General features: G+C 40.5%; 2 protein-coding genes and 2 non-coding genes across 4 annotated transcripts in view; all 4 read right to left on the bottom strand.

The window, feature by feature from the left end:
* Nucleotides 1-18,831, bottom strand: part of LOC102033567 (eukaryotic translation initiation factor 3 subunit A) — a 158,430-nt gene extending 139,599 nt beyond the window's left edge. Inside the window, exons 1-16 of the mRNA XM_031062581.1 lie at nucleotides 18,662-18,831; nucleotides 17,411-17,610; nucleotides 16,706-16,914; nucleotides 16,057-16,228; nucleotides 14,984-15,088; nucleotides 14,113-14,211; nucleotides 13,318-13,434; nucleotides 12,742-12,927; nucleotides 10,272-10,619; nucleotides 9,929-10,033; nucleotides 8,054-8,167; nucleotides 7,653-7,775; nucleotides 6,767-6,920; nucleotides 5,642-5,826; nucleotides 3,848-3,936; nucleotides 679-1,406 (exon numbers count right to left, since the gene is read on the bottom strand). Of these exons, the coding sequence (XP_030918441.1) occupies nucleotides 679-1,406; nucleotides 3,848-3,936; nucleotides 5,642-5,826; nucleotides 6,767-6,920; nucleotides 7,653-7,775; nucleotides 8,054-8,167; nucleotides 9,929-10,033; nucleotides 10,272-10,619; nucleotides 12,742-12,927; nucleotides 13,318-13,434; nucleotides 14,113-14,211; nucleotides 14,984-15,088; nucleotides 16,057-16,228; nucleotides 16,706-16,914; nucleotides 17,411-17,545 (2,869 nt within the window). The 5' untranslated portion in view covers nucleotides 17,546-17,610; nucleotides 18,662-18,831. The remainder of the gene's footprint in view (nucleotides 1-678; nucleotides 1,407-3,847; nucleotides 3,937-5,641; nucleotides 5,827-6,766; nucleotides 6,921-7,652; nucleotides 7,776-8,053; nucleotides 8,168-9,928; nucleotides 10,034-10,271; nucleotides 10,620-12,741; nucleotides 12,928-13,317; nucleotides 13,435-14,112; nucleotides 14,212-14,983; nucleotides 15,089-16,056; nucleotides 16,229-16,705; nucleotides 16,915-17,410; nucleotides 17,611-18,661) is intronic.
* Nucleotides 13,630-13,762, bottom strand: LOC115948631. The gene has a single exon (XR_004082428.1). It is a non-coding gene; the product is annotated as a small nucleolar RNA SNORA19 (small nucleolar RNA).
* Nucleotides 14,384-14,508, bottom strand: LOC115948632. The gene has a single exon (XR_004082429.1). It is a non-coding gene; the product is annotated as a small nucleolar RNA SNORA19 (small nucleolar RNA).
* Nucleotides 18,832-18,856: 25 nt separating the features above from the next.
* On the bottom strand, nucleotides 18,857-23,778 carry LOC115948630 (eukaryotic translation initiation factor 3 subunit A-like). The gene is made up of 5 exons (XM_031062568.1): nucleotides 23,581-23,778; nucleotides 23,242-23,378; nucleotides 21,236-21,399; nucleotides 20,046-20,202; nucleotides 18,857-18,981 (listed from the first exon to the last, which is right to left on the bottom strand). The coding sequence occupies exons 1-5, from the start codon at nucleotides 23,716-23,718 to the stop codon at nucleotides 18,945-18,947; spliced, it is 633 nt and encodes a 210-aa protein (XP_030918428.1). The 5' UTR covers nucleotides 23,719-23,778; the 3' UTR covers nucleotides 18,857-18,944.
* Between the last annotated feature and the right edge of the window lie 3,238 nt (nucleotides 23,779-27,016).

The raw sequence follows: 27,016 nt of genomic DNA, 5'->3' as shown, positions 1-27,016 counted from the left end.
GTGCTAATCTTGTGAGGATGCTCCCAGCAGAGCATTCAACTTGCATATTTTGCTTTTGCACACAGGGAAGTGACCAGTGTTAAGTGTGTGACCATCACGTATCTTCCAGACAAGCAATTTTTTTTAATTAAACCAAATGAAAAGGTTTAATTATGCTAAGTGGAGAGTGTGTAGCCATGATATTTTCTGAAAAATCCTTTCCTTAGGATTTTTTTCTCCTGAGAAACTGAGAGGCCTCAGGAACAAAATGTAAACAATGATTATCTGCTGCTGTGGAATGCAGCAGGTGCATCTGTGATTGGTCTCATGTGGTTGTTTCTAATTAATGGCCAATCATAGTCCTGGGCCTCTCTGTCAAAGCCACAAGCTTTTGTTATCATTCCTTCTTCTTCTATTCTTAGCTAGCCTTCTGATGAAATCCTTTCTTCTATTCTTTTAGTATAGTTTTAATAAAATATACATCATAAAATAATAAATCATCCTTATGAAACATGGAGTCAGATCCTCGTCTCTTCCCTCATCCTAAGACCCTTGTGAACACCATCATAGGAGTGTCCACAGAAACCAAATTAATCCAGATGTTTTCAGAGCTGATTCTCCTACCTCTGGCATCAAGTATGTTACACCCACTATCTATGAGGGTACTTTGGAGGGAGGATTATTGTTTATATGTTTTACCTGGTTTACCAAACGGTCTCCAAGGGCCTGGCCTGGAGTCCTCACCGCCACGCCACGGGCCCCTGTCATCATCTCTCCTGGAGAGCCTGTCATCGTCCGCGTTGCGCCAGGGTCCCCTGTCCTCATCCCGCCGGGCCATCCTGTCATCATCCAGCCCGCGCCGGGGCCCTCTGTCATCATCCAGCCCGCGCCGGGGCCCTCTGTCATCATCCAGCCCGCGCCGGGGCCCTCTGTCATCATCCAGCCCGCGCCGGGGCCCTCTGTCATCATCCAGCCCGCGCCGGGGCCCTCTGTCATCATCCAGCCCGCGCCGGGGCCCTCTGTCATCATCCAGCCCGCGCCGGGGCCCTCTGTCATCATCCAGCCCGCGCCGGGGCCCTCTGTCATCATCCAGCCCGCGCCGGGGCCCTCTGTCATCATCCAGCCCGCGCCGGGGCCCCCTGTCGTCATCTGCAGCTCGCCAGCTTCCTCTGTCATCATCCAAACCACGCCGGGGCGGCCTGTCCTCATCCAAGCCACGTCTGGGCGGCCTGTCCTCATCCCCTTCTCGCCTCGGGGGCCTGTCCTCGTCCCCTTCCCGTCTAGCTGGCCTGTCTTCTGCTGACTCTGGAGGACGCTCCTTGTCATCTGCAGGACCACGCCTGGGCAGATCGTCCCCTCGCCGAGGCAGATCGTCCCCGCGGCGGAACGGTCGGTCATCGTCTCGTGGATCTCCTCGACGCCAGTCTCTGCAAAACCACAGGGAACGAGTGAAAAGTGGAATGTGATACCCAGGAAAGCTTTGCATCAACAGCAGCAAACCCCTCAAAGCCATTTCTGACTGCACTTGGGGAGTGGCTCCAAACACCAAGTGTGCAGTTTCAAAATGCACCTTTTAACGCCCTTCATTGCTATGGGAAAGCAGAAGGTCACTGTCCCTACAGCTTCAGTAAGGACTCAGCAGTTCATCATCTCATTTCAAACTACAGTTTGGACAGTCCCCTGTTGGTTTTCTGCTGCAACACCACAGAGAAGAGGGCTTGCTTCTACACCAAGCCTAATTTGGCATACTTGACCTAAGACTGAAAGAATCAATGCTAAAACACCCCACAACCACCAATTAAGTATCCCTCTCTCCAAGCACATGCCAACCCTACACACCATCAAGTCTGCTGTCTACAAGATTTTAAACACACATATAGACCATAAACCCTGGTTTTGTCACCAAATTAGTTTCTTTATTTCAGGAAATTAATCTTCCTCAGAAATAAAAGAAAAAAAATCAAAAAACCAAGAAATAGAACATCACAGAAATGTACTGGTACCTGCTTCTTGGCAGGAGCAGAGAAGCTGCACTGAGGTTGAATCTCATGGATTTAAAAAAACATAAAACCCAAACCAAAACACAACAGAAAGAACACCCCAAGGTTTAGAAATCCACAATCCTACTATAATGTAAACAAAAAACTACCAATGACTTGCTACAAAACAGCAGATGTAGGACTTGAAGAGGTGAGAACAAAGAGACAACAGTTTGTGACAACTCAAGAGTCTCAAGAATTTTGAGGAATTTCAAGCAGTGCATTTCCTGGGTTTGGAAGAATAAGGGAGAATGCAATTATCATTGATCTGTGAGGTAAAAACCAAGACATGGAGATTGTTAATTTCCATTTAGACTCAAATTGGATAATCTTCCCCTTTGAAAAATCTGATTATTTTAACATAAAAGACATGTGGAAGAATGGTTATAATGTTTATCAGATGAACAAGTATTTAATTCATTCAGATACTGTCTCAGTGTCTTAGGATTTTTAAATCTAATTTTAAACTATTACTTTCAAGCTACCTCTACTCTAATCCATCTCTAGGAAAGTTGAATGAGAAATGACTAAGACAAGCTGCATCACTCTGTGTGGAAAAAAACAAATCCATTGAAGCACACAAATAAAATTAAACGCTTCACAAAATCACAGAATGGTTTGGGTGGGAAGAGACCTTGAAGATCATCTCATTCCACCCCCTGCCATGGGCAGGGACACCTTCCACTATCCCAGGTTGCTCCAAGCTCTGTCCAACCTGGCCTGGAACATTTCCAGGGATGGGGCACCACAGCTTATGCAATATATTTGCAGTGAAAGACTTCACCCAGCAGTTTCATCCAATTGTTAGATTCTGCAGTTCATGACAAAGTGGATCACTACCAAGAATGGCAACACAGCTTTTAAGGAAATATGGAATTCTGTTTTATTTATAGAGATCATGCCCTTCTAAAACATTATAAGAAATTACTAGAGAGAGAAAGAGTCAATAAACTTGCTTCCACTGGAGTCAGAGTAAGCAGTAATGGATTTAAATTGCTGTACTGGAAATTAGGGTTAGACATTTACAAAAATCTATCTACCTGCAAGGCTAATTAAGCAATAAAACACACTGCCAATTGGAATCAGCAGTGTTATCTCCATCAGCACAGGCTTTTAAGAACAACTAGATGTACACCATCAGAAATATTTTTAGCTACAGTTCATCCTGATGTGAAGCAGAAAAACAAACAAATGTTAAAAATGTTGTTTTCTACAACTGTATAAACAGTTTTCATTATTAGTGAACATATCCAAAATAAATGTAAACAAGTGTGGATTTTTTTAATATTTTTAAAGTTCAAAGTACATTCATAATATTTTTCCTTCAGAAATCTATCCCTCCCTGTTCAATACAGCTCTTCAGAACTTAGTTTAATTTATGACATGTGTTTTCTGCTCTGTTACTTTGGGACTTGCACAGTTACTATCAGTTTTCTAAATGGAAAATCTCAGAATTTCATCATCCAGCAACACTGTACTTGCTTGTCATCCTTCTCCATTCTGTATTTACAGAACTGACACCAATGTTTGAGTGGGAGAGAAGTTGTTAATTTAAAAAGGAATCCAAGGAAGCAAGTTGTTTATCACACACAGAAGGTGTCTGCTTGCCATCACATATCTAAGCCAAATAAAACAGGAATGTTATCTGAGCATGGTTCCAAGATAAAACCTCTCTCTCACTCCGAGAGCCTTACAAAGCAACTTTTTAATAGAAGGTAACTTTCAGAGATGTAGAGGCATGAGATATTACCCAGTTAATGCAGCTTTAGCACCAAAATGGGAGCCTATATTGATCCCAGAGTAACTGGGGCTTGGTAACCCCTGATTACCTCTCCACTGGTGCTCGACGCCATTCAGATTCCGGCTCCCCTCCTCTCCTCCAGGAGCTTTCTGACTCCCTGTCACCCCAACGAGATTCCTGCCAAGAGAAATTAGGAACATTCTCTGTGAATGTTTAAAGCAAAGATTTTCAACATATAATTCACTCTTGAGCATGTTATGTCATTAAAAACTCACTTGTCACACTGCAGAACACAGAAATGTCAGGAGTTTGAGTAAATAAATACCAGACTTTATTGTTTTTGCTGCAGTTCAAACAAAAACATGGTTCCTCTTGTGCCACACACTTCACCAGCAGGGTAGGATACATGAAAATACACTAAAACGTATATGAGAAGTGTATGAACAATTGAACAACAGCTACAGTCAGCCACAGCCACTATCTGTTGACACAAAAGAGATGTTCTAACAGTTTCACTTTTCCTGGGCCTTTATAAAACAGGAATGAACTTAAATAATTGTTTGCTTTTGTGCTTTCTGATCTCACCAGGAAATGTAACTGAATACACTGAAAGCTCTCTGTGGCAAGAACAATTTTGTTCCCAATACTTCAGTGCACAGAAGAGGTGAGGTATTAGTGATTCACACAGGTTGCAGGGCAGAGCAATAATCAATCTGTATTTTTTAAAAATACAGTTAAAATGTCTCTCTCCATTGCCAGACAAACATTTAAATGGATTTTTATGCCTTAATTCCACCACACGAAACTAGTTAGCTAAACTATCCAAAATACCTGATTTCACATAATCACACATCCTCTTTATAAGAAGGGTATTCCAGTTTTAAACCCTTCTTTGGAAAGTGTTTTATTTGTCAATATGGGTTAACCAACATCTTGCATATCCACTACTTTATCTCCTTAAATGCTTTTGAAATGACCCCAAATAACAACGGCGAGCAAAGAATTCCAAAACTGCAAATGGAATTTCTGGAGTGGTACAGGTATCTCTCTCAGAACCTGAGTCAGCTTTTCCATGTAATCAAGTGCCCACAGATAGGAGACCTCTTATGTGAAAAATACCCATCATGATTATTTACTTGACAGACTGTCAAAACAATTTATACAAGCTGATAAGTTAACTTCATGGTGTTCCTCAATGAAATATGTATTAAACAAAGAGAAAGGCTGTGGGGGATGAAATTTAAAACTAGCTCTCTTGAAAGGTAAATTCTGAAAAAGTGGGAGTGTAGAAGGCTTATGGTACTTAATTACATTCTTTTAAACCATTAAACATTTCCAAGTAACTTTTGTTGTTTTACTTCCTGTTGAGTTGGGGTAACGAGTTCTCCCAACCCAAGTTATATTTGTAAAGAGAAAGTTGCACACACATCTTGGTTTTATTTTATTGCATATTTCTTATAAAATACAAAACTATGCTTTTATGTTTAATCTGGGGAGGGTTTTCCTTCAATATCCACTTGAATTTCTGAGTTTTGCATGAGTCACTGCACTTGCTTCCAGTAGTTTTCCTTCCTTTTGTATTAAAGAAAATTTTGTCCAATATTAATTTTGGTCCTTATTAATTTAGTTTTTAAACAGCTTGGAGATCTTAGTTTCCAAGTAATTTCTTTATTTTGCTTTATTGCTAAACTAGAGTTTCCAGATCCTGATGCTGAGCTGAAACTAAGTGACAGTAATTTATTATTAATTTAGCCACTCACATTTTACCTTAGGAAATAAATAAATAAACCAACCTATGACTTTGCAATGCTAACACCTTATTTCAAAGAAACTACTGAAGAAGGAGCAGTCAGAAAGAAACAAACCTGCAGGTGTTACCCACCTTCCTTGAGAATGGGTCATCCAGCCCTCTCCTCTCCTCCTCTCGGCGACGCTCTCTTTCCTCTATCTCCATTTCTCTCTGGCGTTTTTTCTTCTCCAGCTCCTCCAGTTTCTTGACCCTCTCCTGGTACTCCCGCTGCTCCTGCTCGCGCTTCTCGCGCTCGATGCGCTCCTTCTCCTCACGCTCTGCACAGTTGGAAACACACAGAGAACTCGTTACCAACACAAATTCCATTGCTTTGCTGCAGCCACAGAAGGGTTCCACAACACAGTCTCTCCCCTTGGACTCTATAAAAAATAAACACTTAAAAATACAAGCATTTTGTATGATGTGTTTAGCTAACCACATCAACCTGTTTTCTGCAAGTTGCCTAACTCAAAAGCAACAGGAAAAGGACCCCTGATACATCCATTAATGAGACATCTTGAACAGTTAGCGAGAAAGAAAGAGTTCCAACACCTGTATGTTAATTCAATGTACAGACCATAACAGTAGCAATTACAATATAACCAGCTACCTCAAACACGTTAAAGGATCCCTCCCTTAGAAAAGGTCAAAAAAAACCAGCTAACAGTACCAGAGGTTTGATATTCATGGCTGCTTCTGGTTTTGTTTGTTTTTTAAATACTACATTGTGATGAACTCTGATACATAAAATCTTCAACCTCCAATTGACAAATAGGGCAGAAATTCATCCAGCAGTTTGCTAACCACCTCTTCTCCTCTAAAGCCTTGAAACAGGCTATTAGGGCTATCAGACACAACAATTCACAAAGAAAGATGTGAGTCATTTACAATTTTGGAGTTCTTGATCTGACACCAGCATTCCTTTCTCTTTAAGATGTGCACAAATAAGTGGCCAGAACTCCAACTATAGGCTAAAATCAAAGACTCATTTTTTCATTAGGCTCCCTTACTTTATCTCCTCCTTCACTCATGTCTAGGAGCTACAAAGCTCTACCTTCTTGTCTATGCTGCACAGGTAAGCAAGGAAGGTGCAACAACTGGAAGTTGAAGAGACTTCCTCCAAACTCATGAAACAGGAAAACCAGAGACATAAACTGTGTTACAAAATGGGAAGGCTCAAGGATGCAAAGGATGAAATAGTCACATTCTCAATCCCACCTTTAAGCAGCTGCTCCTCCCGTAGCCTTTGCTCCTCCTCCTCCTTCTCCCTGTAGTAAGTGATGCGTCTCTCCTCTTTGCGCTGCTTCTTGCGTTCCTCCAGACGGTTCCGCCGCTCCTCTGCCAGCCGCTCCTGGAACTGCTTGAGTTTATCCTGAAATACCAACAAGACACCTCAGAACACCACACTGTAATGTCTGAGAGCTAGGCAGTTACACAATTGGTAAATAAAACTACACAGAAACTCAAAACAACTGCAATATTAATTTTGCTCCACTGAAAAATGACCTGTTTGCCATGCCAAACTCTTCTGTAGTTGATTTTGCGTAAGAGAATATACTCCAGTGTAGAAGAAAGATACAATCAAATCATCGTGTACAGTACTAGTCCTTCATCTGCTTTTTCAGAAAGGAATTGCCTAAATAATATTTTATCTGTACTTAAAACATATTACCCAAAATTATCCCTATTATTGCAAAGAATCATATGCAGTTACTAAATTATATTTATGTAACATTTCTTCTTCTTTTTTTTGGTAAAGCCAGTCTTTACTGCCACATAGCCAAATACTCAAAGCTATAAACAGGCAGATGCAGCTGCCTGCCTATATGACACCCAGTGATCCCTTACTAACGGCTGTACTGAAATAAACAATTTACCCCTCTTTTATTTTCCATATAAGCTATTCCAGAAACTGTCAAAAATTTTAAGGGATACTACCTAGGAACAGGTGTGAGAAATTTAATTTAAAAGTCAAAGCAGAAAATAAGCAATTCCACAGTTCTGAACGATTTTAAATACTAATTTGTTTCTACTTTGAAGAAGAATCAGTTTTAGTTCCCCACTTTAAGGGTGTACTTTGTTAGTAATGCCACATCTCATGTACCTCATAAACTGTTCGTCGTGATGCCTTGAGCCTGGCTTCAAATAAATCTCTATCCTCCAACATCCTGGAGAGTCTGCTCTTGTGCTCAAGGGCTTTCTCACGCTCCAGCTGCAGGGTGGTGATCTGAAAACAGAAAATATACAAAGTATAACTTCACTATACATTTGGATTCAACCTACCCCAGCCACTAGAAGGTGAAATTTTCTCTTCCCCCTTCAAAGCAGACAGAAGAAATTGCTGTCCACTAAAACAGTGATATCACAAAGCTAACAATTTGTGAATTTGTGTGAAGATTTCAATCTTTCTCTTTTGGAAAGAGCTGGGAGAAAGAAAACAGTGCAAACCCCACTATTTTTTATGCATTGCTAAGGTACTTTATCAACTGAACAAAAAAATCTTACCCTTTCTTCTTCCTGTTGCTCCCACAGCTCCATATCATGCACTCTTTGTTCCTCATAGGCAGTCTTTATTAAAGGAATTTCTTCCAAGCGCTTTGCTCTTTCAAAGTAGTCAATCTGAGTAAAGATAACACGTCTTTAGTGTGACATAATGCACACATAAACCCCTGATTTCTGGAGACTTCTCCAATATAGCTGATATATTATGGCAAAATATCAACAATCACACTGGACCATCTAAGGTCAACCTAACCAAGAACCTCCCTCTACACTGGCAACTAAGTGTACTCCCAGGCAAGGATGCAGGAATGGAGACAGGCACATCAAATTCTCTATCAGCATCATCCATTTTCAGCTCCCAGCATTTTCTGCGTTGAAAGTATTTTTGTATCTTAAACAGTGAATTTCCTCTCTTGTCCTGAGCTCAAAGCTTTTCATATACAACAATGTACTTTGGAAAGAACTCCTGCATGTCTGTGGCTCACAGCATGAATATCCAACTTCTACCTACAAACAGCTCTGAACACAGCTCCCGCTGGCTTCATTTGATGCTTCTCACTCCACTACCCCTTGCAGGCAGTGCAAGAACAATTGCTCCCACCAGCAGCTCTTACAACAGGTACACTCTTACAGACTGGCACCACATCCTCTCTCTAGAAATCTGACAGAGGGGAACTATTTTACAAAGACAATTCCCCCACAGAAGTTAATCTGCATCATTGATAATTCTTGCTGGCCTCCTGTCAAACTTCCAGTTCAGCCACATCCTTTTAGACATAAAGAGACCAGAACTGCAGACAGTACTCAAAACGCAGAAGAACCACTGCTGGCAAAGAATGTTAAGTTTGAAGCCCATCATTTAATATGCAAAGCCAAAGACTGAGGGATTCTTTCCCCAGCTTTCCCTCTATAAAGTTTTTAAATCTATCTAATTTAAATCTATCTAACCAGAACATAATTCAAAGACTTCCTTTTGTCACACTACTAGGTTGGGTTTTTTTGTGAAGAGCTTTGGAAAAAGCTTTTTTTTGAAATGCAACTTAGTTGCACCCATCAGATCAGCCTTAGTCATATGTTTGCTTTGACAGCTTCAGAAAACTCTAAGAGGAAGCCCTTGCTAACATTCCTTTTACAGAAGCTGTGCTGACTTTCCCAGGTAGATCATATTCACTCAGGTGACTACTAATTCTACTCGTGATGTACTTTCTGCTGCTCTGTCCAGTGTAAGCAACAGCTCTACAGGCCTGCAGTGTCCAAGATCCTCACTGGAACCTTTTTAACTAACCTGCCACCTCCTATTTGCCATTTTTCCTCAAACCAGTTTTAAGTAACCCAAGTCACCAACTGTACCACAGAACCCCTGTTTCATTCCTGAATAGAGCAGGAAGCCCTGGCTGAGTTTCACCTTGCCCAGGTCATGTGTTTCTATTTATTATGACACATTTATTTCTCACACTTTTATAGCTACCCACGTTTCAGACAGATCCTTTTCTATCATCTAGGAGGGCTCTAGCAGTGGAGTTTCCTCTCTTCCAGTGAGGACTAACACCATTAATTAATTTTGCTTCTCCGTAATGGTCTTCTCCTTCTCTGGACATTTAACCTGTTCTGAACATTTTTTAATTACAAATCTTCCCAACTAAGACTCAGTTCACATCCAGCTTAAGGGTCCTTTTTCAAATCAACTCCATTAATCAGAACATTAATTTCTGCACTGAAACCAGAGACCCAATTGGTATATAACACATTTACCTTTCTTGAGTTTTAAATATTTCCAATACCAGTATTATATATACGTGTGTATGCACATATATGTATCAACACAGATCACATTCACTAAAAAATTCTATGGACATTTTTACCCTTCCTACTTTGTACCTTTTTCTCCTGATTCTTCAGTCGTTCCTGAAGTTCCTTCTTTTCTTTTTCCAGCTGTTCCACTTGTTTAGCCATAATAAAGTCAGGATCCAATTCTTCAAGATCCTACAACCAAGTAAAGTTATCAATACAAAAAGGAGAAAAAACTCCCACAAAAGGTGGTCTTTATTCCCCCAGGTAAAAACAGTCCCATCCAAACCCAGAAGCGAAGTTTACTTAATTGTCTCATTTTTAAGAGAGACTGTAAGATGAGTTGCAGTACAAACCTATGAAACTCAGGCAGCCCAGCAGTGTAACACTGAAATAACAAAATAACTCCCCACTGCAACAATAAATCCCCTACCTCAATATCAATATCTTTAAATGCTTTGGCTCCCAGTTCAGTCTTCTTAATCTGCTCCAAGCGCTCCCGAACAGTTTTCTTTTTGATCTGCTCATGCTCCTGCAGGATCCTCTCCTTCTCCCTCTCCTTTGCCTCCTGGCGCAGCCTCTCCTCCTCAGCTTTCCTCACTTTCTGCAGTTCTGCTTCCCTTTGTTCCAGCTCCTCCTTTTCTCGCTGGATGTTCAAACTTTCCAGGCGCTCCTTTCTCTCCTCTATGGTCTGACGGCGTGCAAGGATACGCTGATGCTCCTTCCTGGAATTTTTTAGGAAGGCAGTGACTGCCAACTGATGCTGTTCTTCCTTCTCTTGCTGGATTGAAATTGAGAATAAGACAATGATGTAAACAATTCTTCTTTAAAAAGGCAGTAAGCAAAGCAAGTGCTTCTCAAGGAAAAATATGAAGTTAATTCTATTCTGCCAACGTGCCAACTGAATGGAAGTACAGCTGTAGTGGTAAATCTAACCACTCATCCACGTGGCGTCCCAGGCAGTGCCAACTGCCCAGGATCAAGTGCACATGGAGAAAGTTGTCTGTAAAACACAATATTCTGCAACATAGCTTGGGTACGACAGTTGTACTTTTCCTGTCCAAAAATATTGTACACCCAGATGTTATTGATATTGAAATCTCTGACTGGAATGTGTGCATGGGCCAATCTTGTTTGTCTCTGTATGTGTTTACAAGCATATCACCGCAAAGCTGTGATTTTAAATTTTGTTATTTTCCAAACATACCAACAGAAGAAAAATGTATCCTAATTAACACATAACACTACTTGTGAGATGATAAAAAAGTAAGTCAACAACTTAAACACTGTATTTAAAAGCATTTTCATTACCTTATAAAAAACACTAGGATTCTAGACACTAGAACACAGACTGCTCTTTAAGCAGCCTTCCCACCCCCCAGCACTGCCCAGAGCGCCCCACAGTTCTTGGTGGACATTCATGCTGTACACACAAGGAGGTGTCACTGTGCCAGCTCAGGGAGCTGCCCATTTCCATGAGTCCAGCCAAGCACTGCAGCCCAAATCAGCTCCCACACTCCCCCAGCCATGCTACTCCTGAAATGTGAGCACCCACAGGGATATTTTTAGTAGCCTGTCACTTCTAGGGCATTCAGCAAAAACACTGAAACATCCATACTTTGCTGCAGATCTGCACACATTTAAAGCTAAATGGAGGGGCCAGAAACACCACAGTAAAAAGCTTTCGACAAATTTAATGTTTTTGTGAATTATTAGAAATGTGACAAATTAAAAGCTTTTAAGCAATTGACAAAAAGGGAAGGTTTTGACCTGAAGAGTGAAGGAAAAAAGGATATCAACTTGTTCTGTAGCTTCTCTAACCACACAGATCGATATTAACCTTGATACTGTTCTCCAATTTTACAAGTGTAATGACCACTAATGAGTTAAATGAGGACGATTTATGCCTAATTCAGCTACTAACTGCACTTGACATGTCAAGTGCCAAGACTAATTGCCATTTCTATCCATGGATGTATAGTTAAAGCATATTTTTTCTTTCAAAATAACAATCTAATACACATCACAAATCAAATAATTTTAAGGGAAAACCTATATAGAAATATTTTTACCTTAAACACTATGAAACCACTAATATATGTTCAAGTTAACATAAGGAAGGGAGCTTTGAGTGTCATGATACAGTTCTATTTTCTGCATTTAGATTTTAAGAATATCACTTAGTATTTCAGCCTATAGAGAATCTAACATGGACATGTTGCTATCAGCCTTTTTTCCCTATGGAACAAATATCTGCTGTGTCAGCTATGAAATCTTTCATAAACCTGAAACAAATGAAAAAATTACCACTGCTCTAGTAAAAGAAGTAAAGGTTTAATTTGCCATGACCAAAGCATGCTAGAAATTTGAGACTGATTTACACCTTGTTGCTACAGAGCTCTGGAAACCTGAAATATAAGTCTGACCTTGAAGTCAAGAGCCCCAGGGAGGAGGAAAAGAAGTGACAAAGACAGGTCAGTTTTGAGCTGTGGGATGTTTTGTTCTATGAAGCTGCATTCCAGGTTTTTCACAACAGCAGTTTCTCCAGGAAGAATAGATGAAGCAGGCTCTTGGATTTTCAAAAATGCATACAAAACTTTAAACAAATCCGAGTTCTGTAGGCTCACATATGGGACAGTTATTATTTGTTATATCCTAAACCTGCTATTTGCAAGACTCGAAATTTTAAACTCAGGCCTCTTGTGTACATTTTGTCATATTTTGGTTATGACCAGAAACTAACTAGCTGAGTGCTTTTAAGAATGACTTCTTTAAAAGCACAAAAAACTGATTACCACTAAGCTGAAAAAAAGGAAAGTAAAATGTATGTCTAATCTGAGAAAACACATTCATTAAAATATAAGCTTTGTCAACACTCTCTCCTAAGACTTTAAATGACTTACCATTAAGTGAGGAGGCTTAATGACTGCAAGAGCCTTAGCCAGAGCTGAGGACATGGCAGTGAGCTGGTTTCTGATCTGCTCAGAAGGCATGCTCTGCAGCTGAGGGCCCAGGGGAGCATCCTCTCTAGTACAGTAATTCAAATCTGAACCAAAACTCAGTGTCCGGGTTGTGTGATCAAGGCGAACCTTTGCAAAAACACAAAAAGGGCAGAAAAAGGATTGTATTTTTTATTGAACAATTTCTCTGTTGCTCTGCCTATGACCTCCATGAGTCAACAGAGGCTCTAAGCAGAAACTACTTGAAAAAAAATTTTGCTATACCACCCAAATTAGTAGGAGAAAAACAGCACTGTCAGTGAAGGTTTGCTTTATTTCTATGATTTAGAAAAAAAACCAACCCTAACAACAACAAAACCAAAATCACTGGAAGAGGCTGAACTTTCAATGACTCAATGAAATGAGCACTGAAAGACAAATCACTCTTGTCTCTTCCTCCACATTGTCAACCAGTTCCTTTTTATCACATGCAATACACATGACCCCAGAAATGACACAAAGTCTTTGTACAGCCCTCACCTGTAGGTCACAATGCCTGGCTGCATCCACGATACAACGCTCCAGCTGGAAAGCATCCACAAAAGGAACCAGGGTGCACAGACGAGCAAACTCAATGCTTTGATAAATCTGGGCCACCTGAATGTAAACAAAAACATCAGGTATTTTCCCTCAATAAAAAGAAGTCAGAAGTAGAAGTTGTTTTAGAAGCCTTAAAGTTAACTCACTAAACTGTCAACAAATGAATGCATACATACGAATGCAGTTGCAAATACTGTATGAGGTTTCTATTTCTGTACTGTATTCAGATTAAACCCCATTCCTGAATGGCTGCTTTGTATGAAGGAGACTGGCAGCAGTAACTACATCCAGCTATGCTGCTAATTAGCCTTCAACTATTTCTTTAGCACACCAGAAATAACACTGCTCATCACTGGTAACGAAAGCAGGTCAATGAAATGTGCATTTTATAAAAAACTTAGATACAAAAATAAAAAAAAAAAAAAAGAAACTAAAAACCCAAGTGAAATACTTCCCTCCCCGACCTTACTCCTCTTCAAAGAGAAGTAATGAAGAAAATCTAGAGAAGAGACTACACCACTGTACCCCACTATCAAGCATAGCTACTATAGCTGTATTTAAATTATGCACAAACTGAAGATTATGGGTTATATATTAGAAAAATGTATTTGAAAATCAGTCTTCTATTTGATAGAAAGAAAAATTATTTCAGCATTAAAGTTTTCAACTTAATCTTCCTCCAAAGCATCTTCTAACTTATGTATACTGAGGAACATACACTATCTTTACTCATACCTGCTGCAGAAGGCGAAGGATGGTGTTGTTTTGCAGGTGAGGAATGTACAGCTGCAGCTCAGGTTCCTTTTCAGCTTGGTCCTTCACCCAGTTCAGAACCTATCAAAAGTCTGAAAAGTTACTCTATCTGCATTGACCTGTACAAACTTCACCATTAAAGTTACACTTCTGGTTTACATTCTTAAAACAAGAGCACTTCTGTCCAGATACTGTTTTACTGAAGTGCATCCTTTGATCAGAACACTTACAGTTACAAAGGAGAGCTGACAGTTTTTGTATGAAGGCGACTGACAGTACTGGCAACATTTACCACACTGCTAATTTACCTTCAAGTTTTTTTTTAGCACCTCAAATATCTTTGTTCCCACTATCAAAGAAAAAGAACATGATGTGCTTAATCAACTGCAGAATTTACACTAATCTAATCAACAGCTCTCACATTATTCTACCTCCCAACACTCTACCTTTTAATAGTAAAACCAGTCATTGGTTCATCTTTCCACTTAGCATACAACCCACTTGCCAGCATATGCCCACGTGTGCACACAGTATTCTTATTTTGCACCTTTAAACAAAATTAACTCAGTATCATCTCCACCAACAAAACCTTCTGAAACATTCCCAAAACTCTGCACCTTTATGGAGCCCTCTGAATAGCACCCAAAAGACCTGAGTGAATTTTCATTCTATTTCAGCAACCTGTGCACATGCCATGTACATGTCATGGTGATGGAACTTCACCAAATCAAGGCTAATATTGAAAAACCAGGCAACAGAAAAAGCTGGTTGATATTTACCACAAATCAATATTGAAACAACAGACTATTAGCCAAGACCAATTACTACACACACAGAGCTACAAAAAACTTACCTTGCTGACACGGGCACTCAACTTGAGGGGGTGAAAGTCTACTTCAAGCCAATTGTAAAGTTCTTTCACTTCTGGGACAACATATTGCACTACATTGAACCTGACCTACAGTCAACAGAAAAAATCCAAAGATTTCAACATAGATACAGTATTAACCAATAGTTAATGCTTTAAGAATTTCATATTCAACAAGTTAAACAGGAAACAGATGTGGTTTTTAATACAGGAAACTATGTATTTTTCATTACATTCTTAACTGCAGTGACAGTAATTCCACACTACATCACTTAAATGTAGTTAAAAATGGAAAAGTAGACAAAAAACAAACAATCTAAACAGACTAGAGTATCATCCTCAGCCATTTCTAAGACACAAGCCAACTACACAAACACAGGCCCACATCCAAACTAAAACCACACATCTCTGTTCATTATTAAATTTCTGAAGCCTTAAATTGTGGGTTTGAGGCAGACTGGAGAGGTGCTGCAAGAGGAATTAATTCAAATTGTAAAATGAGCTTTGAACCTAAATTTTAGATATGAGTGCAAATGACTGCAAGAAATTCAAACATTCTCTGAAAATACTCATTACTTAATGTCTAATTTGTTTATGAGCATTGGGGGAGGTCTGAGGATAGATAAATCTAACATCCCTTCAAATTAAACACAAGGAAGTTTTCATAATCACTTAGATCCATATGGTCCAACATTTGACATCTGGCCTGTGCTTATCCAAAACACACTTAAAACAGAAAAATAAGCACTTGGTTCAGTTAATTACACACTTCAGAGTCAGAAAAAAACCCCAAAGTTCTAGATCACAACATGTTTCAGACCCCCCAGTGTTTCAAATCAGTATTTGTTGCTTGGGTGACATAAAGGACTACGCTGAACTGCACACAAGCGTTCATTATCACTGCCATTTCCAAACACTCCTTGTGAATCTGCAATTAAGTTCCAATTACCCACGCAGCTGTTTCAGCTATAAAATTGCCATCCCACAGCTAAGCAGAGTGCTCTAGAAGGAGCAGGACTCAGCATTAAGAAGCTGCTGACTTGACCCCCAGTACCCACCATGTCATTGATGAGGCTGGCCCGGGTAGGGGGGGCCTGCAGCCCCAGCAGGGTGGCCAGGCGCCGCTGTTTCTCCACGATGATTCCGTCCATGTCCAGGAGCCGAGCAATATCAGTTCTCTCTGGAGTTATTGGAATGGACAACGTGGCCAGAAGGACTCGAGTGGACATCCTGGTGACAAAGCAGAAGTGCAGAAAGAATGCTTACTAATTCCTGTTCATGTATGTAGCAACTCAAGAGAGGAATGGGGAGCATCCATGAGGCAAAACTGTGAAAAAACACCAGAAATAACAGAAGAGACACGAACTACAGCATGAGAGGAAATAGTGAAATCTTGTGAGGAAAATACCACCACTCAAAAAAGAAAAAGAAAACAAATCCCCAGATATTTAGTGACTTTGATATCTTCTCAGTAAAGAGAAGGAAGCTTAACTAAGGTGATGCTAATGTTCACAATACTTACACTGCAGCTTTGTAAACATCCTCCTTGCTCTAGATTTCTTTTGAGGCAATTAGTACTGGCCAATTTAGGCAGAACTGCTCATAGCCATACATGTCATCTGCTTCTTTTGAGGTACAATTTAGTTTATTTTTGAACCTAGGGGGTTAAAAGCAGATTCTAAGATCACAGCAAGTATCTTTCCCCACCTCTGCATCTCCTCTTGTGTGAGATTCTTTCGCATTTCTCTTGATAAGTGATAAAGGCGGTGAAGGGTGGATGCGTGAAAAAGAGCATTTCCTGATTTCCAGAAGACAGTTGAAACTTTGTGGTAGTAATTTGCCATCAGCTGTGGTTTGGGTGGCTTCTTAGACAATGCAAATAGTCCATGAATATCTTCAACTGCTTTGAAAGCTTCCTAAAAAACCCCAAAACAACCAAATAGACCATTGTTAGGAAGACTTTTGCAACATCCCAAAAAAAGAAAAATACAAATCTATTAAAGGTTATAAGACTATAAAATATTTAATACTACTGAAAGCTGTGATCTTCAGTTTTGCCAGCTACATGACATTACATACTTCTTTCTTAATAAATTATTTGGACATACTCACTAAAACTATCTGCTTAGAAGTTGGTATTTTTGAAAACTACTTTCATTCCGATTTTCAAGCTACAAACCAAGGTGGGGTGGGGAGCCAAACAAAAAATCTTTCAAAGTTCTACCACCAAAGCTTGGTTTGAAATGCTGCACAGGAACACCAGTCTATGCATTCAATATTCTAGCTACTAAAACTTTATTCTTTAGCTCTTATCCTCTCCTCATCCTGCTGCATGTACCATGAGACATGACAGCTTGGAGAAAATCCTGGAAAGGCTGCAGACCAAGCATGATGGGGAGCCCTGCTGCATACCTGCCACAGCTCCATGCTGATAGCACTGTCCAGCTGCACCAGCCTGGTCTCCAGGTGCATGGACTGGCTGTCAGGGTTGTTGAGGTTGATGGCTGTGCTTTGGTTGTGGTGCCGCTGGATCTGCCCCAAGTGCATGCGCAGGTTATCGCAGAGCTTGCGGAACTCCGCTTTCCGCGTGTACTGCAGGCAGAACTTGAAAGCTGCAAAAAGGAATGATGGAAATGGAAAATGTTCACTAATGGTGACTTCATGGCAGTTCTAAATGGGATTCAAGTATGTAAATCAGTACACTTAAAAAATCTTCATTTGCAGTCAAAAGACATCTCCAACATGATACAATCTGTCACACATAATGAGTAAGTGACAATGCAGCGCATTTTCATCTTGACCTCAAAAGATGAAGATGTTTCCACATAATTAAGATTAAAGAGCAAAGGGAATACTTTAAGTCTCTTTAAAAATGTTCTAATTTATGTAGTGATTCCAGCTTTTAGTCTGAACTAAGAGCACACAGAATCCTGTGAATGGCATGAATTCAGGTTTTGGCTTTGTAAAATGTGGGGGAAAAATTCTTGAGTCATCTAAAGATGGTAAAGTCAAATGAAGCTTTCAAATAACTGGACATTACACAGACAAAACCCCTGTCATTAATCCCATAGTTCTCAAACACCAGTCCTTGTTCTGGTTTCCAGAGATAAGCACAACACAAGTGCAGGAAAGAGGTCAAGAAGAGGGGATGGACTGTAGAGGGGGATCAAGACCACCCAAAACCCTGGAAGGCCTGCAACCCATTTCCAGAAAGGTCCAGAAGAACAGATGGAGCATGAGAACAGATTTGCATAACAAGTGAGAAACTAGTCTATAGAAAGGTCAACCCCGGGTGTGTGCATACCCCAGGACCCTGGACACCCCCATCGGCTAGATCAACACTGGAGTAAGGACTGGTGATTTCTCTCTTTTACCCTCCCATTCTTTCTCTCTAACCCTCTCTTTAATTCAACCCTCTCTTCTTCCATCCTATCCCTTTATCCAAAACCCACTGCCATGTGCTTATACTGGGAGGTCAGGGATTAACACACCAATTTTCATGCCAAGCGTGTCATTCACTACTAAAACTCTGTAAGCTTTTGAGGACCCTCTGATTCTTGTTGTTCCTTTTGACCACATGCACCTACAAATCTTGATGCTCCCCTCCCCTTAGGGGGGACACACCACATCATTATAGTTCAAGTTTCCATCTTTTGCACCTACCTTGCTGTGCAATGTCATGGTACAGGCGTTCTACTCGAGAATTATTTCGGAGAAGATCCAAACACTGTCTATAGGACTCCCACAGAAATTTAACCCAGGGTGTCAAAAGCAGGCGGTCAGTACGATCCTGAGTGTCTTCTCCACTTACAGCACTCAAAAGAACACTTCAGTCAGGGCAGCGGGGTAAGGAAAGAGAAAAAAGAGAAGTGGTTTATTCCCTATAATTCTTTCACATCAATTTTTCTTACCAGGTTCTAAGATGAGTCTGGACAAATCTGAACAGCTAATTGCTGCTAAATGGTCTATTGCTTATTTTCAAACTGGTCCCTCAGACTGCTCCCTTTTCCTTTAAAGGATGTAGATAATTATTTCAAAGTTTTAAGTTTCAAACTTTGGCCACTGCATATATGACTGACATGTCCAAGCTCCAGAGGTAAGACATCAGCAACTTGTATCCTTCAAAGGAAACTAACTCCAGGATTTTCACCTTCCCTTTCCTAGCAGGGAGCTGTGTCCTGTACCTCTGTTAGAGTCAAGTATCAGTGCCAATGTAGACACTTTAGTACTTGCTGACACTTCCCTTTTAGTCACCAGCAGTGCTGCCAGAGTTCACTTCATGTTGACATGTGACACAAATGCTGTGTTATGATCTGCACACATCAGAAACCAGAATACTCACATTAGCATTTCAAATCCTTTACAAATTCTGACATGAAAAAGATTATTAAATACATCAGAAGACACAATAATCTTGCATTTAGAGCTTCTCTCATCACAGGAATATAAGATAGGGGAAAGAATTCCCAAGACACTGAGACCAATTAAGCACTATGTCCCACATGGCCCCTTTCTGCTAAGCAACACTCAACATGTTAAACTCACAAAAAACCATTTCCCCCAAGACTTCATTTTCAAAATTCTTTTTGAACTATTTTTAATATAAAGTCTCAACTCTTGTAACTTTTCTGCTACACCATTTGCAGTTCTACTTCGCATCCTTGGGTACTACATATGCTATAAAACACGACACTTCACCAGTGCTTTCTCTAACAGATCAAGAGGAGAATCCAGCAAAAAAGCAGGAGAAGTCTATTTTCAAGCTACAAACCAAGGTGGGGTGGGGAGCCAAACAAAAAATCTTTCAAAGTTCTACCACCAAAGCTTGGTTTGAAATGCTGCACAGGAACACCAGTCTATGCATTCAATATTCTAGCTACTAAAACTTTATTCTTTAGCTCTTATCCTCTCCTCATCCTGCTGCATGTACCATGAGACATGACAGCTTGGAGAAAATCCTGGAAAGGCTGCAGACCAAGCATGATGGGGAGCCCTGCTGCATACCTGCCACAGCTCCATGCTGATAGCACTGTCCAGCTGCACCAGCCTGGTCTCCAGGTGCATGGACTGGCTGTCAGGGTTGTTGAGGTTGATGGCTGTGCTTTGGTTGTGGTGCCGCTGGATCTGCCCCAAGTGCATGCGCAGGTTATCGCAGAGCTTGCGGAACTCCGCTTTCCGCGTGTACTGCAGGCAGAACTTGAAAGCTGCAAAAAGGAATGATGGAAATGGAAAATGTTCACTAATGGTGACTTCATGGCAGTTCTAAATGGGATTCAAGTATGTAAATCAGTACACTTAAAAAATCTTCATTTGCAGTCAAAAGACATCTCCAACATGATACAATCTGTCACACATAATGAGTAAGTGACAATGCAGCGCATTTTCATCTTGACCTCAAAAGATGAAGATGTTTCCACATAATTAAGATTAAAGAGCAAAGGGAATACTTTAAGTCTCTTTAAAAATGTTCTAATTTATGTAGTGATTCCAGCTTTTAGTCTGAACTAAGAGCACACAGAATCCTGTGAATGGCATGAATTCAGGTTTTGGCTTTGTAAAATGTGGGGGAAAAATTCTTGAGTCATCTAAAGATGGTAAAGTCAAATGAAGCTTTCAAATAACTGGCCCTGTCATTAATCCTATAGTTCTCAAACACCAGTCCTTGTTCTGGTTTCCAGAGATAAGCACAACACAAGTGCAGGAAAGAGGTCAAGAAGAGGGGATGGACTGTAGAGGGGGATCAAGACCACCCAAAACCCTGGAAGGCCTGCAACCCATTTCCAGAAAGGTCCAGAAGAACAGATGGAGCATGAGAACAGATTTGCATAACAAGTGAGAAACTAGTCTATAGAAAGGTCAACCCCGGGTGTGTGCATACCCCAGGACCCTGGACACCCCCATCGGCTAGATCAACACTGGAGTAAGGACTGGTGAGTACACTTTTTTACCCTCCCATTCTTTCTCTCTAACCCTCTCTTTAATTCAACCCTCTCTTCTGCCATCCTATCCCTTTATCCAAAACCCACTGCCATGTGCTTATACTGGGAGGTCAGGGATTAACACACCAATTTTCATGCCAAGCGTGTCATTCACTACTAAAACTCTGTAAGCTTTTGAGGACCCTCTGATTCTTGTTGTTCCTTTTGACCACATGCACCTACAAATCTTGATGCTCCCCTCCCCTTAGGGGGGACACACCACATCATTATAGTTCAAGTTTCCATCTTTTGCACCTACCTTGCTGTGCAATGTCATGGTACAGGCGTTCTACTCGAGAATTATTTCGGAGAAGATCCAAACACTGTCTATAGGACTCCCACAGAAATTTAACCCAGGGTGTCAAAAGCAGGCGGTCAGTACGATCCTGAGTGTCTTCTCCACTTACAGCACTCAAAAGAACACTTCAGTCAGGGCAGCGGGGTAAGGAAAGAGAAAAAAGAGAAGTGGTTTATTCCCTATAATTCTTTCACATCAATTTTTCTTACCAGGTTCTAAGATGAGTCTGGACAAATCTGAACAGCTAATTGCTGCTAAATGGTCTATTGCTTATTTTCAAACTGGTCCCTCAGACTGCTCCCTTTTCCTTTAAAGGATGTAGATAATTATTTCAAAGTTTTAAGTTTCAAACTTTGGCCACTGCATATATGACTGACATGTCCAAGCTCCAGAGGTAAGACATCAGCAACTTGTATCCTTCAAAGGAAACTAACTCCAGGATTTTCACCTTCCCTTTCCTAGCAGGGAGCTGTGTCCTGTACCTCTGTTAGAGTCAAGTATCAGTGCCAATGTAGACACTTTAGTACTTGCTGACACTTCCCTTTTAGTCACCAGCAGTGCTGCCAGAGTTCACTTCATGTTGACATGTGACACAAATGCTGTGTTATGATCTGCACACATCAGAAACCAGAATACTCACATTAGCATTTCAAATCCTTTACAAATTCTGACATGAAAAAGATTATTAAATACATCAGAAGACACAATAATCTTGCATTTAGAGCTTCTCTCATCACAGGAATATAAGATAGGGGAAAGAATTCCCAAGACACTGAGACCAATTAAGCACTATGTCCCACATGGCCCCTTTCTGCTAAGCAACACTCAACATGTTAAACTCACAAAAAACCATTTCCCCCAAGACTTCATTTTCAAAATTCTTTTTGAACTATTTTTAATATAAAGTCTCAACTCTTGTAACTTTTCTGCTACACCATTTGCAGTTCTACTTCGCATCCTTGGGTACTACATATGCTATAAAACACGACACTTCACCAGTGCTTTCTCTAACAGATCAAGAGGAGAATCCAGCAAAAAAGCAGGAGAAGTCTAGAAAACAGGACCTAAAAAACACTAAAGAAACTGTGCTTGTTTAGAGAAGTGTGATTGAAAAGATCCATTCTCTAGTCCTCTGTTATAGAAAGGAGAACAAGGAAAAGAGAGGTCAGTCAATCTTCACTGTTTAACTATAAGTGGATTCCTCTGTAACAATTTCAGGCACTGAAATAACATGAATGGCACTGCCCCCTATTGAAGACATGTCTGTCACCTTCTCTTTTTTGCAACCAACTTCTACTAGAGAGTTTCACTGTTCATATGTAAATACAAAGCCTTCTACTCCAGGTCTTTATGAGTATTATTTGACTACTACAACTCTATTCCTACACAAAACAAATATTCAGTAATTTCTTCCAATTTTTTATCATTTCTATCACCATTCTATGTTCTCATTACCTATCCTATTAATTTTCTCTTGACTGTACTTATCATGTTCTTTCTTCTATTATCTCATCACTTAACCAAGCAAGTATAAAGTAACATTTCCTTCTGTTTGTATGTGCACAATGTGGTCAGAAGAAATGGAGGCTATCACACACAAGAATTACATCACATTACACATTACATCTGATATAATTAACAGCATTTCTATATCAACTAGTAATGATCAGTTTACCATCATAATCTCTCCAAAACCACTACAGATGCAGATCTGAGCAGACACTGGAAAGTGGTGACACAACCCCCAGAACCACTCTCATTGCACCTAGATTTTCTACTCCTTACTGCTTGCTTTCTTTACTCAGGATTTCATCCAACGTAAAATTTCTGCTTTTATCCCTACCTTTAAAACCTCTAGAACACCACTGGTATTTCATTTCAAGTCTACCACATTTATATCTCAGCACTGTGAATGAAATTAGGGATACTTTCTGTGAATTGCTACATTTTAAAGACAGGCTGCATACCTTTCTGGAGTCTGAATGTTATCCAAGTCTTCTATGTCCAGTACCATCTGCTGGGATTCCTCCTTAGCTGCTTCTGTTTTTTCTTCAGCTAATTTTAAATAGGCTCGAACAACATCCTCCAAGGATTTGATGTTAACCTACACCAAAGGCAAAAAAATGGGAAGATGTTTCCACCCACAATAGGCAACATATCTTTTAAAATGTAACTGCTACAAACTCAAGAACATCTAAAAGGCAGATTAATCCTAATTCAGGACAAATCAGTTACTGTTAGATTTTATCAGCTGACAGATACCACGCTTGCTATAAATACATACAATAAAAATTCAAAAGCCATACCTGCTGGCAAATATTCTTGTACTGGTACAATCCTTCTTTTGCCAGGTGACTCTTGCGCAGATCCACGCAGAGCTCCAGGTACTTCAGCATAATTGGCTCGTGGATTTTCTGCCATGTTCGGTGTTTCTTACTTTTCATAACATCATAGAGAACATCAAGGGCAGGCTGCTTTTTGCCAACCTCAAGAAATTCTGAAAGTAAAATCCCAGTTAGCAAAAACTTGCACACTAGAAGATGCATTTTTTTATCCTTAACACAGGAAACATTCAGTATTTAATTAACTCTACCAAGAGTGCATTGATGGTTTGATTTAGTTGGCCAGATCAAAAACGTTGGCAACCCAGTGCCAGTTGTTCAATGACATAACTGGCAAACAAATGTTGACCAGAAAATTTACATGGGAATTTCAGGATAGCAGAGCTTGTCTCTCCATCCATCCAGGCATGACTGAGCACCTCATACACATGAATGTGTATGAATGCACACATCCAGTTTTAACCATCCTGGTTTCATCAAGGACAAGGAATACCCACCAGGAGGCTTGTGGGTACAGCACCCACCAAGGGCATTTAACAAGGTATAAAGCATACCACAAATGTGACTGGAAGTCCTGCTCTCAGGTGAGGGAGGGAGGAAGGAAAAAAACTTCACTCAACAAAGCTGTTCATTTGTCGTTTTTAACTCCTGAGTGGTTTAGCACTTCAGTTTACAGAAGTTACATCAAAAGCTGCAGTTCAGTTGAAGGGTCAGACACTTTTTAGATCATCAGCCTTGCTGCTGAAACCAGTGCCCCATTTATTCAGCCCTAAGCAGCTGCTGTTATTAACAGGAGCTCTCAGCATCACAGCAACTCCCACCTCTGACAGCCCACACATTCTGCCTCACAAAACACAGCAAACCACCCACTGGAAACAATGAAGCAGCGACCCACATACACACAGTCCCTACTCTGAATGTACTCTGCACTGCAGAACAGCAGGAGAAATGAACACACAAGAATGGGAAGCAAACAGGTTTAAAAGATAAGGGAGGTCAAGTACAGCCAGTGGGAAATATGCCTGTTCTTAAAGGATGAGGGGCGGAGTCAGTACTGCCATGAAGTACCTTGGAAAGCACTCCATTCCTAAAGAAATAAATGGCAAAAATTGTTAAAGTAGGGGCCTGCTCCAGGGGCTCAGATGTCATACAGCTTCCAAGTTTTGGAATCTCAAATGTGAAGTTAAACATGGCAAAAGGTTTAGACTGAAAGCAGCAGAGTGGTTTTAATTTAAGGACCACAACAGCTCATATTCATGGATCAGTTTATGTAAATAATGAGCCGGCAGAAGATGAGCAAGCTCCTTTCTAGAGAAAGCACCATGATACAACTGAAGATAATCAAAGTTACGGTGTGGCAGTACCCAGCAGTACTTTACTCACCACGGGAATTCTAATAAAGCTACCCTCCATCCCATAATTTACACTGCTCTTCTATCTCAGAGCTGCTTTTGAGACAATTACCGTTGAGCTTTACACTTTATTTATGAAAATAAACTTGAAAGGCAAGTTTGATCCTGCAACAATGCCAGGGCACTCCAAGCACAGCGCTCAGTGGTCGATAACCAACTGGACAAAGCACAAAATTAATTTATGTTGTTTTGAAACTTTTAATTAACTCTGGCCAAGCAGGTTCTTACAAGTAAGTCAAATAATTAAGGCTAATTTAAGAGACACTTCAGCAAAAGCACAAAATGAACGTGAAGAACAAAATACAGCACACAATGCCAAGCTCTGCAGTAGGAACTGTAAGTTATGGAAACTCAGATCTGTAACATGTAAACTGTAAAGCTGAGTCCATAAGTAGCTGTAAGAGTTACCTTCTACTAGTTTTGTTCTTTTATACTATTTAAAATGCTAACAGGTATCCAGAGTAGTAACTGAAGCTGAGTGGTCAAGAACCAGCTGATACACATCAACTCACTGCTGCTAACCCCAAATCCTGAATTAAACTCAGTTTTCAATCTGAGAAAACATGTCACTACAAGAGGTGACAAAGATGTCAAGTGCTTTACAGTATCTCCAAGAGTGAGCAGGCTTAGTATCTGCAACAATAAAACACTCTTTAAGGTTGCATTACATCCCTGAGTACAAAGAAATGCCAAATACTAACAATAGCTGAGGGTTGGCCTTGACCTACATTTATCAATTATAAAAACACTTTTCTTACATATCTGTATATACTTAAAATCCTTCATGCTCTTCGTATCTCCAAACATCACCTCTGTATGTTGAAGTCGCTGAGAACATGAAGTGCTTCTAATGCTCACTTGAGCCTTTCTTATAAAACACACACTGAAAGTCTGGAAACTGCACTGAATGTCCCCATTAAAAATGCCAATTTAACATTAAACTGCTTCCTGCAACACACAATCTGCCTTAGGTACGACCTTCCACCCTTTAATATGCTTGGCTGTGGTAAGATTGAGCCCCTGCAGTTTCTAAGTCTTGACACTGCTTGTCATGTTTTCCATTCAGACCACTGAAATTCAGGATTGCCAGCATCTGTCTGGAGAACACCCCCTTCAACTCCACTCCTTCACTTCAACACACCTTAGCAGACTTGTAGCAGTATAAGAAATGTGAACTTAAATACCAGGAAAGCATCAATAACAATAATAAATGAGCAGTTTAAAGTCAATATTCCAGAAATGTGGACTTGCACATCAAATACCACTTCCTCCAACTCAAGAATTTGCAAAGATAAATAAAATTTATACATTATGGTACATGCATCTTTTCCAGTGAAAGGACTGATACAACACATCCCTGAAAGCTGACTGAAGCTGATTTTATCTTTCATCTTTTTATCTTTGTGGGAAAGATTTTTACAATGAATTTTTGATTAAAAATCTTGAGGATGTGCAGTACTTTCACATTTTCTTGTTATACTAAGTACTTGAATAATGCACAGTCGCCAGACCACACAGCCTCTCCTGCTGTCATTTAAAGACCCATAAATCATCTCTAAGTAGTGGATGTCTTTAAGTGTCATCTTTCGATCAGCCCTGTGACAATGATCAGTCTAAATGGTCTTGCTAAAGGCTTAAAATAGGGTACTATAAAAAACAGAAGCGTCAAAGCCATACGTTTGGCCCGAAATGAGCCAGCTGATAAATATAACCAGTCCAGCTTTTATGTGGCAGTCAGCAAACAACGGCTACAGGGCTGAATTGTCTCCCTTGGTCGGTCTTCCAGGGACAAACCAGTGTTACCAGCCCGTGCAGCACTGAGGGAGTTTTACCATTTGCGTTCTCACCGGAGTCACGCGAAGGACGGGATACAACACACGGAGCCCACAAGGGCCCGGGATCGGCCCGGGTGTGCGCTCACCCCGGCAGGGCAGCGCGCTCCGGCCCGCTCATGCCCAGGCCGGCGGGCTGAGGCCGGGCCAGCCCCG

Source organism: Geospiza fortis, unplaced genomic scaffold, assembly GCF_000277835.1.
Source record: "Geospiza fortis unplaced genomic scaffold, GeoFor_1.0 scaffold719, whole genome shotgun sequence".
Classification (NCBI taxonomy): Eukaryota; Metazoa; Chordata; class Aves; order Passeriformes; family Thraupidae; genus Geospiza; species Geospiza fortis.
Note: the sequence above shows the minus strand (reverse complement) of the source record. Positions and strands in the feature narration are given on the sequence as shown.